General features: G+C 46.4%; 1 protein-coding gene across 1 annotated transcript in view; it reads right to left on the bottom strand.

Moving 5' to 3' along the window:
- emilin1b (elastin microfibril interfacer 1b) overlaps positions 1-14,152 on the bottom strand; it is a 58,763-nt gene extending 44,611 nt beyond the window's left edge. Inside the window, exon 1 of the mRNA XM_069930600.1 lies at positions 13,698-14,152. Within this exon, the coding sequence (XP_069786701.1) occupies positions 13,698-13,852 (155 nt within the window). The 5' untranslated portion in view covers positions 13,853-14,152. The remainder of the gene's footprint in view (positions 1-13,697) is intronic.
- Positions 14,153-16,117: the final 1,965 nt, after the last annotated feature.

Here is a 16,117-nt window from a genome sequence, read left to right as displayed (position 1 = left end):
AAAAAATGACATCAAATAATCAGCAAAAAGGGATACGTGATCAGAGGGTGGGGAATCAGTATAGAAATCTACAGCACAGTCCAGGCCCTTCAGCCCACAATGTTGTGCTGGCCCAATAACCTAATCTAACCATTGACTAGAATTTCCCCTCTGCCTTGTATGTGTAGAGTTAAGAAAATGAAAGGGTATAAATGACCTGATGGAGGGCTCCATCTAGCAGCTAGAATGTGGGGAGCAACAAGAGTTAGAGAGGGCATGTCCGAAAGGCAATGGTCATGTGGAACTTCAATCTACAGGTTAGGTCACAATCTCAGAGGATCTTTCCTGGGCCCAACACACTAATGACATTGTGAAAAAAGCTCGTCAACACCTCTACTTCCTCAGGAGTTTGCGGAGGTTTGGTTTGACTTCGTAAACCCTGAAAAATCTCAGAAGTTCACAAGACCATAAAACATAGGAGCCGAATAGGCCATTCAGCCCATCGAGTCTGCCCCTGCCATTCAATCATGAGCTGATCCATTTCCCCACTCAGCCCACTGCCCACCCTTTGCCCTGTAGCCTTTGATGCCCTGGCTAATCAAGAATCTGTAAATTTCTGCTTTAAATACACTCGATGAACCGGCCTCTACAACCACCTGTGGCAACAAATTCCATAGATTCACCGCCCTCTGGCAGAAGAAATTCCTGTTCTAAGTGGACACCCTTCAATCTGATGTTTTGCCCTCTTGGACTCTCCCACCGTGGGATACAACTTTTCTACACCAAAAACATGAAAGTCTGCAGACACTGTGATTGAAGTAAAAACATAATGCAAGATGTCAGTAGTAGGTAAATTATTGGAAAGAGTTCCGAGAGATAGGATATCTAGGAACTTGGACAGCCATGAGCTGACTCAGGACGGTCAGCATGGCTTTGTGTGCGGTAAGTCCTGTTTAATGAATCTTGTAGAGTTTTTTGAGGAGGTGACCAAGAAAGTTGATGAAGGAAAGGTTGTGGATATTGTCTACATGCACTTTAGTAAGGCCTTCAACAGGTCCCACATGGGAGGTTAGTTCAGAAGGTTAAGACACTAGGTATCTCCAGAGGGGTTGAAAACTGGATTTGAAATTGGCTGAGTTGGAGAACACAGAGTGGTGGTGGAGGATGATGCTTCTCAGACTGGAGGCCTGTGATTAGTGGTGTTTCAGGGTCTGATGCTGGGACCATTGTTGTTTGTTTTCTTTCATACTCACAGTGACTGACAGAGGTTATGAAGAATGCTATGGCGATTTCACAAGTGGCTGTTAATTGAAGTGAATGAATGGACTATTGTCTTTAAAGCCACAGCAAGAGACAGGCCATCTCCTAATACAAAAAGGTCATTGAGAGGTTATTGTTTTCCTAAACACAGATGAACCTGGAGACAGATAGAGAGAGAGAGAGAAAGAGAGAGGAATCTTGGACTGTGTGTGACACAGAAAGCTGTAACAAGCCAGGAGAAACTTGTTGGAACTGAAATAGAAGCTCCAGAGCGGCGGATGGCTGGAAGTGTCATCTGTCTATGGTTTCTCTTAGAATAAGGGAAACAGAAAGGAACTCTGTGATAGCCTGAAAGAAAGAGGTTATCAACTTACCCTGATGGGGTAAGTTTCAACAGCAAGACATTGAGGTGACTAATGGTGGTACCTCAGTTGTGGAAATCCTGGAACAACAAATCTCTCTCTGCAAACCTACAAGAACTTTCCTGAGCGGTGGAAAGCCTGATGAACTTTATAAATGTTAAATTCTGTGCACCGTAATAAGAATTGCCTGCATCCAGAGAACTTGGAGGAATAAGAAGTGAGATTGAATTGTGAACCAAAGAAGTTTTCTTAAATTTACACACACATTACATAAACATGCGCTTAGAATTAAAAGGGGGTTAAGTTGGTTAGTGAATAGTGATAAGTTAAAGTTTGATTGTTTTCATGTTTAAAGATAATTAAAAGCAACTTTTGTTTAAGTAACTATTTGTCGTGGTGAAGATCTATTGCTGCTGGGTTTTGGGGTCCTTTGGGCTCATAACAGAACGAAGAAGAATGAGGGGAGATTTGATTGAGGTTTACAAAATGATAAGGAGTATTGACAGTAAATGTGAGTGGGCTCTTTCAGCTGAGATTTGGCCTGTTCTGTCATGTGCCTCCAAGTCCTCTGTAACCCCATCCTTTACAATTGATTCCATCATCTTCCCAACCACTGACGTCAGGCTAACTGGTCTATAAATTCCTTTCTGCTGCCTCCCTCCCTCCTGAATAGAGGGGTGACATTTGCAAATTTCTAATCCTCCAAGACTATGCCAAAATCTATCATTTCCTGAAAGATCATGACCAATGCGTCCACAATCTCTACCACCACCTCTTTCAGATCCCGAGGGTGGGATCTATCTGGTCTGAGAGTCCCATCCACCCTGAGACCATCCAGCTTTCTGAGCACCTTCTCCCTTGAAATAGTAACTGCACTCATTTTCCTTCCCTGACACTTTTCGACATCCAGCACATGGCTCATGTCTTCCACAGTGAAGACTGAGGCAAGACACTTCAGCCTTCAATATTCCAGCCAAATAAAAAATCTAAACCTTCCCTACCCCATACCCTCTATTTTACTTCCATCCATGTGTCTGTCCAAGAGTCTCTTAAATGCCCCTAATATTCCAGCGTCCACCACCATGCCCGACAACGCATTCCAGGCTCCCACAACACTCTGTGTAAAAATAACTTACCCCTGACATCTCCCCTAAACTTCCCTCCATTCACTTTGTACACACGTCCTCTGGTGTTTTCTATTCCTGACCTGGGAAACAGGCACTGGCCGTCCACCCTATCTATGCCTCTCATAACTTTATAGAACTTTATCAAGTCTCCTCTCATCCTTCTACACTCCAAAATGAGAAGTCCCAGCCCTGCTAACCTTGCCTCATTGACTTGTTGCCCAATCCAGGCAACATCCTTGTAAATCTCCTCTGAACCCTCTCCACAGCTTCCACATCCTTCCTATACTGAGGTGACCAGAACTGAACACAATACTCGAAGTGTGGTCTCACCAGAGATTTGTACAGTTGCAACATGACCTCTGTACTGAACTCAATCCCCCCATTAATGAATCCCAGCGTCCCATAGGCCTTCTTAACTATCCTATCAACCTGTGTGGTGTCCCTCTGTTCTGACCATTAACCCTGTACCCAGCCTCCTGGTTTGTCCTTCCAAAATGCATCACCTCACACTTATCCGGATTTATCTCCAGGTGCCACTTTTCTACCCAACTCTGCATCCTGTCTCTATCTTCTTGTAACCTTCAACAACGTTCAGCTCCATCCACAACTCCTCCAACCTTCGTATCATCCGCAAACTTACTGACCCATCCTTCCGCCTCTTCATCCAGGTCATTTATAAAAATCACAAAGAACAGGGGGTCCCAGAACAAATCCCTGTGGCCCCTCCACTAGTCACCGACCTCCAGGCAGAAAACTTTCCTTCCAGTGCTACTCTCTGCTTTCTCTCTACAAGCCAATATTTTAGTCAATGGCCAAGTTTCCACTGACTTTCTGGATGAGCTTCTTGTGGGAAACCTTATCAAATGGCTTGCTAAAATCCATGTCGACCACATATACCGCCCAACCCTCATCAATATTTTTTGTTACCTCCTCAAAAAACTCAATTAGGTTCGTGAGGCATGGCCTTCCCTACACAAAGTCATGCTGACTATCCTTGAGTAGACTGGACTTCTCCAAATTCACATGGATCCTATCCTATTCTATCCCAGGTACCAGCATCAGGGACATCTCTGATCAAGTTCACTGCATTCTGCAGGGGGAGGGTGAGGAGCCGGTGTTGTGGTCTACATGGGGATCAATAACATAGATAGGAGTGGGGATGAGGTCCCGGAGGGAATATAGGGAGAGAGGGAAAAGCAGGTCTTCAGGGTTGTGATCTCGCGATTGGTGCCTGTGTCACGCGCCAGAGAGGGGAGGAACAGGAAGTTGTGGCAGATGAATGTGTGGTTGAAGAGTTGGTGCAGGAGGCAGGGGTTCAGATTTGTGGATCATTGGGAACTCGTCTGGGGAAGGTCTGACCAGTACAAAAAGGATGGGTAGCACCTGAACTGGAGGGGAACTAATATCCTGGTGGGCAGGTTTGTTAGAGCTATTGGGGGGGGTTTAAATTAGTTTGGCAGGGGATGGGAACCAGAATGTGAGGACAGAGAAAAGGGCAGGTTAAAAGCATGATACTGTGTGTTCTGAGTTGGGGAGGAAGGGCGGCCAGGGGACAAGATATAAAGGGAGCCAGTTAGAGGGGTGGAAATGTGTCTATTTCAATGCTAGGAGTATTAGGAATAAAGGGGATGAACTTAGAGCTTGGATCAGTACGTGGAACCATGATATTGTGTCCGTTACTGAGATTTGGCTGGAGGAAGGGCAGGATTGGCTGATGCAGGTTCTGGGGTTTAGGAGTATTAAAAGGGATAGGATGGGAGGAAAATTGAGCAGGGGAGTAGCATCACTGGTCAGGGACAGTACCATGGCTGTAGAAAGGGAGGAGGCTGTAGAGGGAGGGTCCACTAAGTATGAAGTTATGGGCATGCAGAGAGAAGACAGAGAAGTCATGAATGAGCTGGATGAGATCGGACTGAGACCTGCTTCCTGTATCCAGCTTGTCTGAGGGTCACTTTGAATTCGATGAATGAAACACACAAAATCCTGGAAGATTCTCCTTCAACTTCAATATGAACTAATAGTTTGTGTCTGAAATTTTTTTCTATTTTGAAGGTTTTTTTGTGTGGGGGAAGAGTCTGGTTGCTCTTTGGTTAATTGAGTGGTTCATTGATTTAATCATTTTGTGTTTTTTATAACTTTGGCTTATTTTTCTTTGATATTAAAGATTTAAATGGATTGTATTCATTTTACTTTTGTTGACGTTGACAGTATTTACCGGTTTTGATTCTTCATTTACTAAAAGTGCCAATGAGATAATGTATGTTCACATTGAAATCGTGTGGACGTGTATAGTTTATTTTAGGTCTGGAAAATGTGATAAGTTATAGTTTCCAAGTGACTGAGTTTGGGAAGTTAAATGTGGATCTTTTTAGTTTATGGTGCCTTCCTCTTTAACTATTAACGATTTGGCATTAGCTTGAAAGTTTGAGGTTTGAAAGTTTTGATGATACTAATACATCAACGTATATTTGTTTCCTTTTGGTGGATGGTGGGAAGGTGGGAATCTATTCTGCATGTGTTTGGATTATGTATCTTTATAGCAAATCTATAATTTCTCACTTTGGTTAGATTTTTTTATAGAATTTGTTTTCTTTGGGAAAAATTATACTTAAGAAGGAAATCAGGAAGGGTAAAAGAAGACATGAGGCAGCTGTGACAGATAATGTGAGGGTAAAGCTGTGATCGTACAGATCTATCACCAATGTACATAGTGTATATAGTTACTGTATCTAGACTGTGCTTACAGCGATTGGCTGAGAGCTAAGCCACGCCTACTGTCTGGGCCTTAAAGGGTTGTGTCCCTAGCCAGGTCGGATCATTCCGGACTGGTCGGCCACCTGTGAAGAGCTCCTGTCTTTTGCTAATAAAAGCCTTGGTTTGGATCAACAAGTCTTTGATTCTTTCAACGAGCTCTACAAAAGCTGAAGGGGTTCTACGAGGATATTAAGAGTAGAAGGATAATAAGGGGACAAAATGGGTCCACTGGAGGATCAGAATGGTCAACTCTATGTGTGGAGCCTCATGAGATGGGGGAGAATTTGAACAGTTTTTTTGCATCAGTATCTACTCAGGAAACTGGCAAATTGAGGAAGGAAGGGAAACAAACAAAAGAGTCATATAAATCATATAACAATTACAGCCCAAAAAGGCCAGGAAGGAGCTGAAAAAAGGACAGGAGAGCTCAAAGGGGGCATGAGAAGGCCTTGACATGTAGGATCAAGACGTTCTATGTATATGTGAAGAACAGAGAAGGCCTTGACATGTAGGATCAAGACGTTCTATGTATATGTGAAGAACAGAAGGATGATGAGAATGAAGGTGGGACCACTAGGGGATAAAGGTGCCAATATGTACCTGGAGGTGGAGGAGGTTGGGGAGGCCCTAAATGAACACTTTGCATCAGTATTCACAAGAGAAAAGGACCTTGATCAGGGTGAGGCTGGAATAGAACAGGCCTGTGTGATGGACAATGTGGAGTTTAAGGAAGAGGAAGTGTTGGATCTTCTTAAAAACCTGAAGATTGATAAGTCCCTGGGTCTGGATGTGATAAACCCCAGGCTGCTGTGGGAAGGGAGGAAAGAGAGAGCTGGGGCAGTAGCTATGATCTTTGAATCCTCCTTGGCCACAGTGGAGGTGCCAGAGGATTGGAAAATGGCAAATGTAGTCCCCTTGTTTAAAAAAGGTAACGGAGAATCCTGGGAATCATAGACCGGGTGAGTCTTACGTCAGTGGTGTGTAAACTAATAGAGAGGGTTCTTAAGGATAGGATCTATGAGCATTTGGAGAAGTCCAGTCTACTCAAGGATAGTCAGCATGGCTTTGTGAAGGGAAGGTCATGCCTCATGGGTCTAATTAAGTTTTTTGAGGAGGTAACAAAAGAAATCGAAGAGGGTCGGGCGGTAGATGTGGTCGACGTGGATTTTAGCAAGCATTTGACAAGATTCCCCATGAGAGATTCATCCAGAAATTCATGAGGCTCGGGATCAGTGGAACCTTGGCCGAGTAGATAAAAATTTGGGTTGTAGGATGAGAGCAGAGAGTAGTAGTGGAAGGAAAGTTTTATGCCTGGAGGTCAGTGACGAGTGGAGGGGCCACAGGGATCTGTTCTGGGACCCCTGCTCTTTGTGATTTTTATAAATGACCTGGATGAAGAGGCTGACGGATGGGTCAGTAAGTTTGTGGATGACATGAAGGTTGGAGGCGTTGTGGATGGAGCTGAAGGTTGTTGAAGGTTACAAGAAGATAGAGACAGGATGCAGAGTTGGGCAGAGAAGTGGCAGATGGAGTTCAATCCGGATAAGTGGAAGGTCATGCATTTTGGAAGGACAAACCAGAAGGCTCAATCCAGAGTTAATGGTCGGTTATTTAAGCGTGTGGATGAACAGAGGGATCTTGGGGTCCAAATCCATACATCTCTCAAGGTCACCACACAGGTTGATGGGATAGTTAAGAAGGTCTATAGGATGCTGGGATTCATCAATAGGGGGACTGAGTTCAGGAGTTTGGAGGTCAAGTTACAACTGTACAAACCTCTGTTGAGACCACACTTAGAGAATTTTGTTCAGTTCTGGTCACCTCAATGAATGTGGAAGGATGTGGAAGCTGTGGAGAGGGGGCAGAGGAGATTCACCAGGACGTTGCCTAGATTGGAAAACATCTTATGGGGCAGTGCTGGGACTCTTCACTTTGGAGTGTAGCAAATGAGAAGAGATTTAATAGATGTCTACAAGATTCTGAGAGGCATAGATGGGGGTCAGTCAGCGCCTGTTTCCCAGGGCAGGATCAACAAACACCAGAGGATGTGTGTACAAAGTGAAGGGAGGGAAGTTTAGGAGAGACGACAGGGGTAAGTTCTTTTTACACCGAGAGTTGTGGGGTCCTGGAATGTGTTGCCAGGGATGCTGGTGGACACTGGAACATTGGGGGCATTTAAGAATCTTAGACAGACATGGGAAGACAGAGGGTTATGGGGTAGGAGGGTTTAATTCTTTTTTTTAGGATGGACTGAACATGGATCGGCAAAACATCGAGTGCCAAAGGGCCTGTATTGGGCTGTATTGTTCTATGTTAAGAATCCTCTCCATTAGTTTACGCACCACTGATGCAAGACTCACTGGTCTAGAATTCCCAAGATTCTCCCTGTTACCTTTTTTAAACAAGGGGATTACATTTGCCATTCTCAATTCCTCCGCACCTCCCCTGTGGCCAAGGAGGATTCAAAGATCATAGCTACTGCCCCAGCTCTCTCTTCCCTCCCTTCCCACAGCAGCCTGGGGTTTATCACATCCAGACCCAGGGACTTATCAATCTTCAGGTTTTTAAGAAGATCCAACACTTCCTCTTCCTTAATCTCCACATTCTCCATCACACAGGCCTGTTCTATTTCAGCCTCACCCTGATCAAGGTCCTTTTCTCTTGAGAATACTGACGCAAAGTATTCATTGAGGACCTCCCCAACCTCCTCCACCTTGAGGTACATATTGGCACCTTTATCCCCTAGTGGTCCCACCTTCATTCTCATCATCCTTCTGTTCTTCACATATACATAGTCACTAGTCACAGGCCTCCAGTCTGAAAAGCATCATCCACCACTACTCTCTGGCTTCTCCCGTCCAGCCATTTTCGAATCCAGTTCACTACTTCACCATGAATATGTACCGTCTGAACCTTCCTGACTAACTTCCCATATGGTATCTGGGCCTTACTAAAGTCCATGTAGACAACATCCATAGCCTTCCCTACATCAAATTTCCTTAAAAAAACCTACACGATTGATTAAACACGACCTATCACACACAAAGCCATGTTGACTGTCCCTAATCAGTCCCTGGTTATCCAAATTGTACATTCAAACTTTTAGAACACCCTCCAATAATTTACCTACTACAGACAACAGCCTCACTGGCCTGTAATTTCCAGGGTTACCTTTGGAGCCTTTTTTTTTAAACAACGTGAGCTACCCTCCAATGCTCCGGCACCTCACCCGCGGAAAAGGACATTTTAAATATTTCTGCCAGAGCCACTGCAATTTCTACACCAGCCTCCCTCAAGGCCTGAGGGAATATCTTGCCGGGCCCTGGGGATTTATCCATCCTTATTTGCTTTCAGACTGCAAGCCTTTCCTTCTCTTTAATCTGTACAGGTTCCATGACCTCACTGCTTGTGGTCCACGCTTCCCATAACCTTGTTCCTGTTTCCTGAGTGAATACTGATGAAAAAAACATTTAAGATTTCCCCATCTCTTTTGACTCCATACAAAGCCCACCACTCTGATCTTCTAAGGGACCAATTTTATCCCTAACTATCCTTTTGCTCTTAATCTACTTGTGGAAACCCTGAGGATTTTCCTTCACGTCGTCACCAAAGCACCTCATATCTCTTTGATTCTTCCTGATTTCTTTCTTGAGGTTTTTCTTGCATTTTTTATTCTCCTCAAGTACCTCATTTGCTCTGTGTTGCCTGTCCCTGTTCTACACCTCTCTCTTCTTCCGAACCAGATCCCCAATATCCCTCGATAACCAAGGTTCCCTCTGCCTGCGAACCTTGCCTTTAATCCTGACAGGAACATACAAACTTTGTACTTTCAAAATTTCACCTTTGAAGGTCATCCATTTACCTCGCACGTCCTTGCCCGAAAACAACTTCTCCCAATCCACGAATTCTAGATCCTTTCTCATTTCCTCAAAATTGGCCTTTCTCCAATTTAGAATCTCAACCTGAGGACCAGACCCATCCTTCTCCATCATTAACTTGTAACTGATAACATTATGATCACTGGACCCAAAATGTTCCCCTACACATACTTCAGTCACCTGTCCTGTCTCGTTCCCAAATAGGAGATCCAGAATTGCCCTCTCTCTAGTTGGTCCCTTTATATATTGATTTAGAAGACTTTCCCATACACACTTGAGAAACTCCAAGCCATCCAGCCCTTTTACAGTCTGGAAGTCCCAGTCACTATGGGGAAAATTAAAATCCCTACGATCACAACCTTCTGTTTCCTGCAGCTGTCTGCTATCCCTCTACAGATTTGCTCCTCCAATGCTCATTGATCATTGGATGGTCTATAATACAACCCATGAATGTGGTCATACCTTCCCCGTTCCTCAGCTCCACCCATAAAGCCTCAGTGGATGAGCGCTCTGGCCTGTCCTTCATGAGCACAGCTGTGATATTTTCCCTGACAAGGAATGCCATTCCTCCCCCTTTCATCCCCCTCCTTCCCCATTCTCTCATGTGTAAAGCAACAGAAGCCCGGAACATTGAGCTGCCAGTCCTGCCCGTCCTGCAACCAAGTTTCACTAATGACCACAGTCATAATTCTACGTGCCAACCCACACTCTAAGCTTGTCTGCCTTTCCTACAATACTCCTTGCATTGAAATAGATGCACCTGAGAATATTTCCACCAGGTTAACCCGATGACTTCTTTTTCAATATTTTTATTAATTTCATTTAGCTAATGTTACATTGTTAAATAAACATGAATAGACCAATAATCAAATTTATACGATAATATCAGTAATGACAAAACCTCCGTTACGTTTATAAAAATAGAACATGCAAAAAGAAAAAAACTAGGAACTGGCTCATCTACAAATTGGCCCACTGACCTACAGAGGCTGTTGGCAAAATACATCATTCACCATCTGATAACAAAGAAAAAATAAACAATGTGGCCAAGAATCAAAAACTGGTGAAGCTTCCATTTATGGGAAATAATTAAGGAAAAATCCCCATGAAGAAATAAAGTTTAAATTCATTACAGCCGTGGAACATCTCATTTTTTTCTAATGACAAATAAGCCATTGTATTAGACAGGCATTTAGTGGGAGTGGGAAGTACAGCATCTTTCCATCTCATTCACACAGTCCTTCTGGCCATCAGGGAGTGAAAAGCTACTACATGGGATTGTGAAGAATTCAATATCAGATCCTTGGGCCAAACACAACAAAAAAGGAGATGGGGCCAAATTAACATCAAGAACTATTGTGTTTGAAATATGTCGTCCCAATAATTGAGAAGGTCACAACGAAAACCTATGATATAATGAACCATCTTCAGTTTTGCATTTATCACATTGAGAAATAAGTTGGGATAGAATTTAGCCAATTGGGATTTGGAACAGTGGGCACGATGCACTACTTTAAGTTGCAATAGCGAGTGTTGAGCACAGAGAGAGAATCCCATGTAGTGCCCCTTGACTCTAATGGTTCATGTAATTTTCACATCATCTTTTCCTTCCTCCACTCCTCTCTCTGCTCTGATTCCCCTCCCCCTGCAAATCTAGTTTAAACCCACCGGATCAGCACTAGCTAACCTTCCCACAAGGATATTAGTCCCCTCCGATTCAGATGTAAACCGTCCTGTCAGAACCAGTCCCACCTTCCCTGGCAGAGCCCAATGATCCAGAAACCTGAAGCCCTCCCTCCTGCACCAGGTCTTCAGCCACGTGTTGAGGTGCATCATCCTCCTATTTCTCACCTCACCAGCATGTGGTAGAAATCCTGAGATCACTACCCAGAAGGGTCCTGTCCTTCAAATTAGTGCCCACTCCCTGAACTCTCCTCGCAGGACCTCCTCACTCTTCCTACCCACATCATTGTTCTCTACATGGACCACGACATCTGGCTGCTCACCCTCCCTCCTGAGAATGCTGTGAATTCGATCTGAGATATCTCGGACCCTGGCACCAGGGAGGCAACAGACCATACTGGATACTCGATCTCTTCCACAGAATCTCTTATCTGTCCCCATAACTATGGAATTCCCCCATCACTGCAGCTCGCCTCTTCTCCCTTCCCTTCTTAGCCACAGGACCAGACTCTGTGCCAGAGACCTGATCTCTGTGGCTTGTACCTGGTAGGACCCCCTCCCCCCACAACAGTATCCAAAATAGTATACTTGCTATTGAGGGGAGCGACCACAGGGGTGCCCTGCACTGTCTGCCTGACAGTCCCTCTCCTGACAGTCACCTATCTACCCTCCTCCTGCCTCCAAGGTGTGATGGTGTCCCTGTAACTCCTGTCTATCACCCCCTCTGCCTCCTGAATAATCTGGAGCTTATTCCCCTCCAACTCCAATCCCTTAACTCTGCTTGTAAAGAGCTGTAGCTGGATGCACTTCTCGCAGATAAAGTTGTCAGGGATGCTGCTGGCTTCCCCGATGACCCACTTTCTGCAAGAGGAGTGCCCCCTACCTTGGCTGCCATTCCCACTATTTATAACAAGAGGAACAAAATATATTTGATATCTAAAACCCACCCTCACCTGCTGAATGCCTTATGTTCCTTGAATAGGGTGGTCCTTTCAACTCGTACTATCCCTCACCTCTTACCTGTTCTTGCCAAAGCCCCTTGAGCCAAATCCTCACCTCTCCGATTCAGCCCACTCCCACGATGACTGCTCCGCTACACAGTCCCTCACTTTTATAGTGATGTTTGGGTCACCTGACCTCGAATCCCCTTCAACTGTTGAAATCACTTGCCCAATCAACTGCTATCTGTCGAGACTCTCCTTTTCGACCTTTACTAAAATCCACGTCGACCACATCAACCACCCGACCTTCCTGAATTTCTTTTGTTACCTCCTCAAAAAACTCAGTTAGACCCACGAGGCATGACCTTCCCTTCAAAGAGCCCTGCTGGGTATCCTTGAGTAGACTGGACTTCTCCAAATGCTCATAGATCATATCGTTAAGAACCCTCTCCATCAGTTTACACACCACTGACGTAAGACTCACTGGTCTAGAATCCCCAGGATTCTCCCTATTACCTTTTTCAAACAAGGCAACTACATTTGCCGTTCTCCAATCCTCTGGCACTTTCCGGGACCAAAGAGGATTCATAGATCATAGCTACTGCCCCAGATATCTCTTCCCTCCCTTCTCACAGCAGCCTGGGGTTTCTCACATCCGGACCCTGGGGGACATCAATCAATGTTTTTAAGAAGATCCAGCATTTCCTCTTTCCAAATATCAACATGGTCCAGCACACAGGCCTGTTCTATTCTGACCTCACCTTTATTCCAAAGAGAACAGTCCCAGCTCTGTTAACCTTATCTCATAAGACATGTTTTGCAGGCATCACGCTCATAAACCTCCTCTGCACCTTCTCCAACATTTCCACATGCTTTCTGTATTCCAGTGTCCAGAACTGAACACAATATTCCAAAGGTGGTCTCACCAGAGTTTTATAAAGCTGCAACATGATCTCTCTACTGAACTCAATCCCCCATTAATAAAGCCCAGCGTCCCATTGGCCTTCTTAACTATCCTATCAACCTGTGCGGTGACCTTGATAAACACATATGGATTTGGACCCCAAGGCCCCTCTGTTCATCCACACTCTAAAGTAACCATCCATGAACCCTGGACTCCACCTTCTGGTTTATCCTTCCAAAATCCATCACCTCACACTTAACCGGATTGAACTCCATCCGCCACTTCTCCGCCCAACTCTGCATCCTGTCTCTATCCTCTTGTAACCTTGGACAACGTTCAGCTCCATCCACAACTCCTCCAACCTTCCTGTCATCCGCAGACTTACTGACCCATCCGTCCACCTCTTCATCCAGGTCATTTATAAAAATCACAAAGAGCAGGGGTCCCAGAACAGATCCACTAGTCACCGACCTCCAGGCAGAAAACTTTCCTTCCACCACTACTCTCTGCTTTCTACAGACGAGCCAGATTTTATCCCCACGGCCAAGGTTCCACTGATCCCGAACCTCATGACTTTCTGGATGAGTCTCTCGTGGGGAATCTTGTCAAACCTCGACCACATCGACGGCCCGACCCCCACCCTGCTCTCGTTGCCAGCAGGATACATTCGTGTTTCTCCCATTGATGCTACTGCAAATCCCAGCGCCTGCGGCCACTCGGGGGTCGGCGGAGAACCTGGCCCGTGCGGAGGCTGGACCGACTCTCCCTCGTCCCATCTCCATGCTCCGCTCCCCCCTCGCCAGCCTCACCTGTATCTGCTGGTCGCCCTCTGCGGACTGTCCTGTGCCGACGGGCTCCCGGCTCCTGCAGAGTAGAGGCTGTACCTCTGCTGGGAAGCGCCCCGGCCGGCGCAGAGCCACAGGGAGAGCAGGCAGAGAAGGGCTGCGGGCGCCGAGCCAGACATGCCCGTGTCCTGGAGCCGACTCGCAGCCTGGCTTCACCTCGCTCCTGCGGGGCGATAACCCCGAATAACGAGAGAGGAGCGTGATCTGGGACGGGCAGGATCTCACTGGACCCGCTCCTGGTGGCCAACGGGAATGTGTGGGACCCCCGTCCCGGGACTCCAGCAAAGCTGCCCCCTTTGAGCCGAACTTCTCGCAGTCTGGTGCCGAGGGCGGCCCGCTGCCTTCTCTCTGTCTCCCTCTATGTGTCCTCCCTTCGCCGCCCTGTTTTTCTCTCTCGCTCACATCTGTTCCTTGTTAAACTGGCTCCGGAATGTAAGAAAATATCTGTTGCCAAATGCGATTTATTCCAGGAAACCCCCGCCTTCCCGGGGATGAGAGCTCGTCCCACTCAACATGCAGCCACTTCCTTCTGTCCAGAATACCACCCGACCCATCACTGCAATCCCACGCCGCCCAGGATCCCGACCCATCACAACACCCACCTTCCCCGAGTCTAGTTTGGTCCAGGTAGAGTGAGTCCTTCCCCAAGTCTAACGGTGCAGGTAGAGTGAGTCCTTCCCCGAGTCTAACTTGGTCCAGGTAGAATGAGTCCTTCCCTGAGTCTAACTTGGTCCAGGTCGAGTGACTCCTTCCCCGAGTCTAACTTGGTCCAGGTAGAATGAGTCCTTCCCTGAGTCTAACTTGGTCCAGGTAGAGTGAGTCCTTCCCCAAGTCTAACTTGGTCCAGGTAGAATGAGTCCTTTCCTGAGTCTAACTTGGTCCAGGTAGAATGAGTCCTTCCCTGAGTCTAACTTGGTCCAGGTCAAATGAGTCCTTCCCTGAGTCTAACTTGGTCCAGGTAGAATGAGTCCTTCCCTGAGTCTAACTTGGTCCAGGTAGAATGAGTCCTTCCCTGAGTCTAACTTGGTCCAGGTAGAATGAGTCCTTCCCTGAGTCTAACTTGGTCCAGGTAGAATGAGTCCTTTCCTGAGTCTAACTTGGTCCAGGTAGAGTGAATCCTTCCCTGAGTCTAACTTGGTCCAGGTAGTGTGAGTCCTTCCCCGAGTCTACCTTGGTCCAGAGAGAGTGAGCCCTTACGCGTCTACCTTGGTGCAGGTAGAGTGAGTCCTTCCCCAAGTCTAACTTGGTCCAGGTAGAGTGAATCCTTCCCTAAGTCTAACTTGGTCCAGGTAGAGCGAGTCATTCCCCAAGTCTAACTTGGTCTAACTTGGTGCAGGTAGAGTGAGTCCTTCCCCAAGTCTAACTTGGTCCAGGTAAAGTGAATCCTTCCCTGAGTCTAACTTGGTGCAGGAAGAGTGAGTCCTTCCCCAAGTCTAACTTGGTGCAGGTAGAGTGAGTCCTTCCCCAAGTCTACCTTGGTCCAGATAGAGTGAGCCCTTGTGCAAGTCTACCTTGGTGTAGGTAGAGTGAGTCCTTCCCCAAGTCTAACTTGGTGCAGATAGAGTGAGCCCTTGCGCAAGTCTACCTTGGTCCAGGTAGAATGAGTCCTTCCCCAAGTCTAACTTGGTGCAGGTAGAGTGAATCCTTCCCTGAGTCTAACTTGGTCCAGGTAGTGTGAGTCCTTCCCCGAGTCTACCTTGGTCCAGAGAGAGTGAGCTCTTACGCGTCTACCTTGGTGCAGGTAGAGTGAGTCCTTCCCCAAGTCTAACTTGGTCCAGGTAGAGTGAATCCTTCCCTAAGTCTAACTTGGTCCAGGTAGAGTGAGTCCTTCCTCAAGTCTAACTTGGTGCAGGTAGAGTGAGTCATTCCCCAAGTCTAACTTGGTCTAACTTGGTGCAGGTAGAGTGAGTCCTTCCCCAAGTCTAACTTGGTCCAGGTAAAGTGAATCCTTCCCTGAGTCTAACTTGGTGCAGGAAGAGTGAGTCCTTCCCCAAGTCTAACTTGGTGCAGGTAGAGTGAGTCCTTCCCCAAGTCTACCTTGGTCCAGATAGAGTGAGCCCTTGTGCAAGTCTACCTTGGTGTAGGTAGAGTGAGTCCTTCCCCAAGTCTAACTTGGTGCAGGTAGAGTGAGTCCTTCCCCGAGTCTACCTTGGTCCAGATAGAGTGAGCCCTTGCGCAAGTCTACCTTGGTCCAGGTAGAATGAGTCCTTCCCCAAGTCTAACTTGGTGCAGGTAGAGTGAATCCTTCCCTGAGTCTAACTTGGTCCAGGTGGAGTGAATCCTTCCCTGAGTCTAACTTGATCCAGGTAGAGTGAGTCCTTCCCCGAGTCTAACTTGGTCCAGGTAGAGTGAGCACTTCCCCAAGTCTACCTTGGTATAGGAGA

Source organism: Narcine bancroftii, chromosome 4 (assembly GCF_036971445.1).
Source record: "Narcine bancroftii isolate sNarBan1 chromosome 4, sNarBan1.hap1, whole genome shotgun sequence".
Classification (NCBI taxonomy): Eukaryota; Metazoa; Chordata; class Chondrichthyes; order Torpediniformes; family Narcinidae; genus Narcine; species Narcine bancroftii.
Note: the sequence above shows the minus strand (reverse complement) of the source record. Positions and strands in the feature narration are given on the sequence as shown.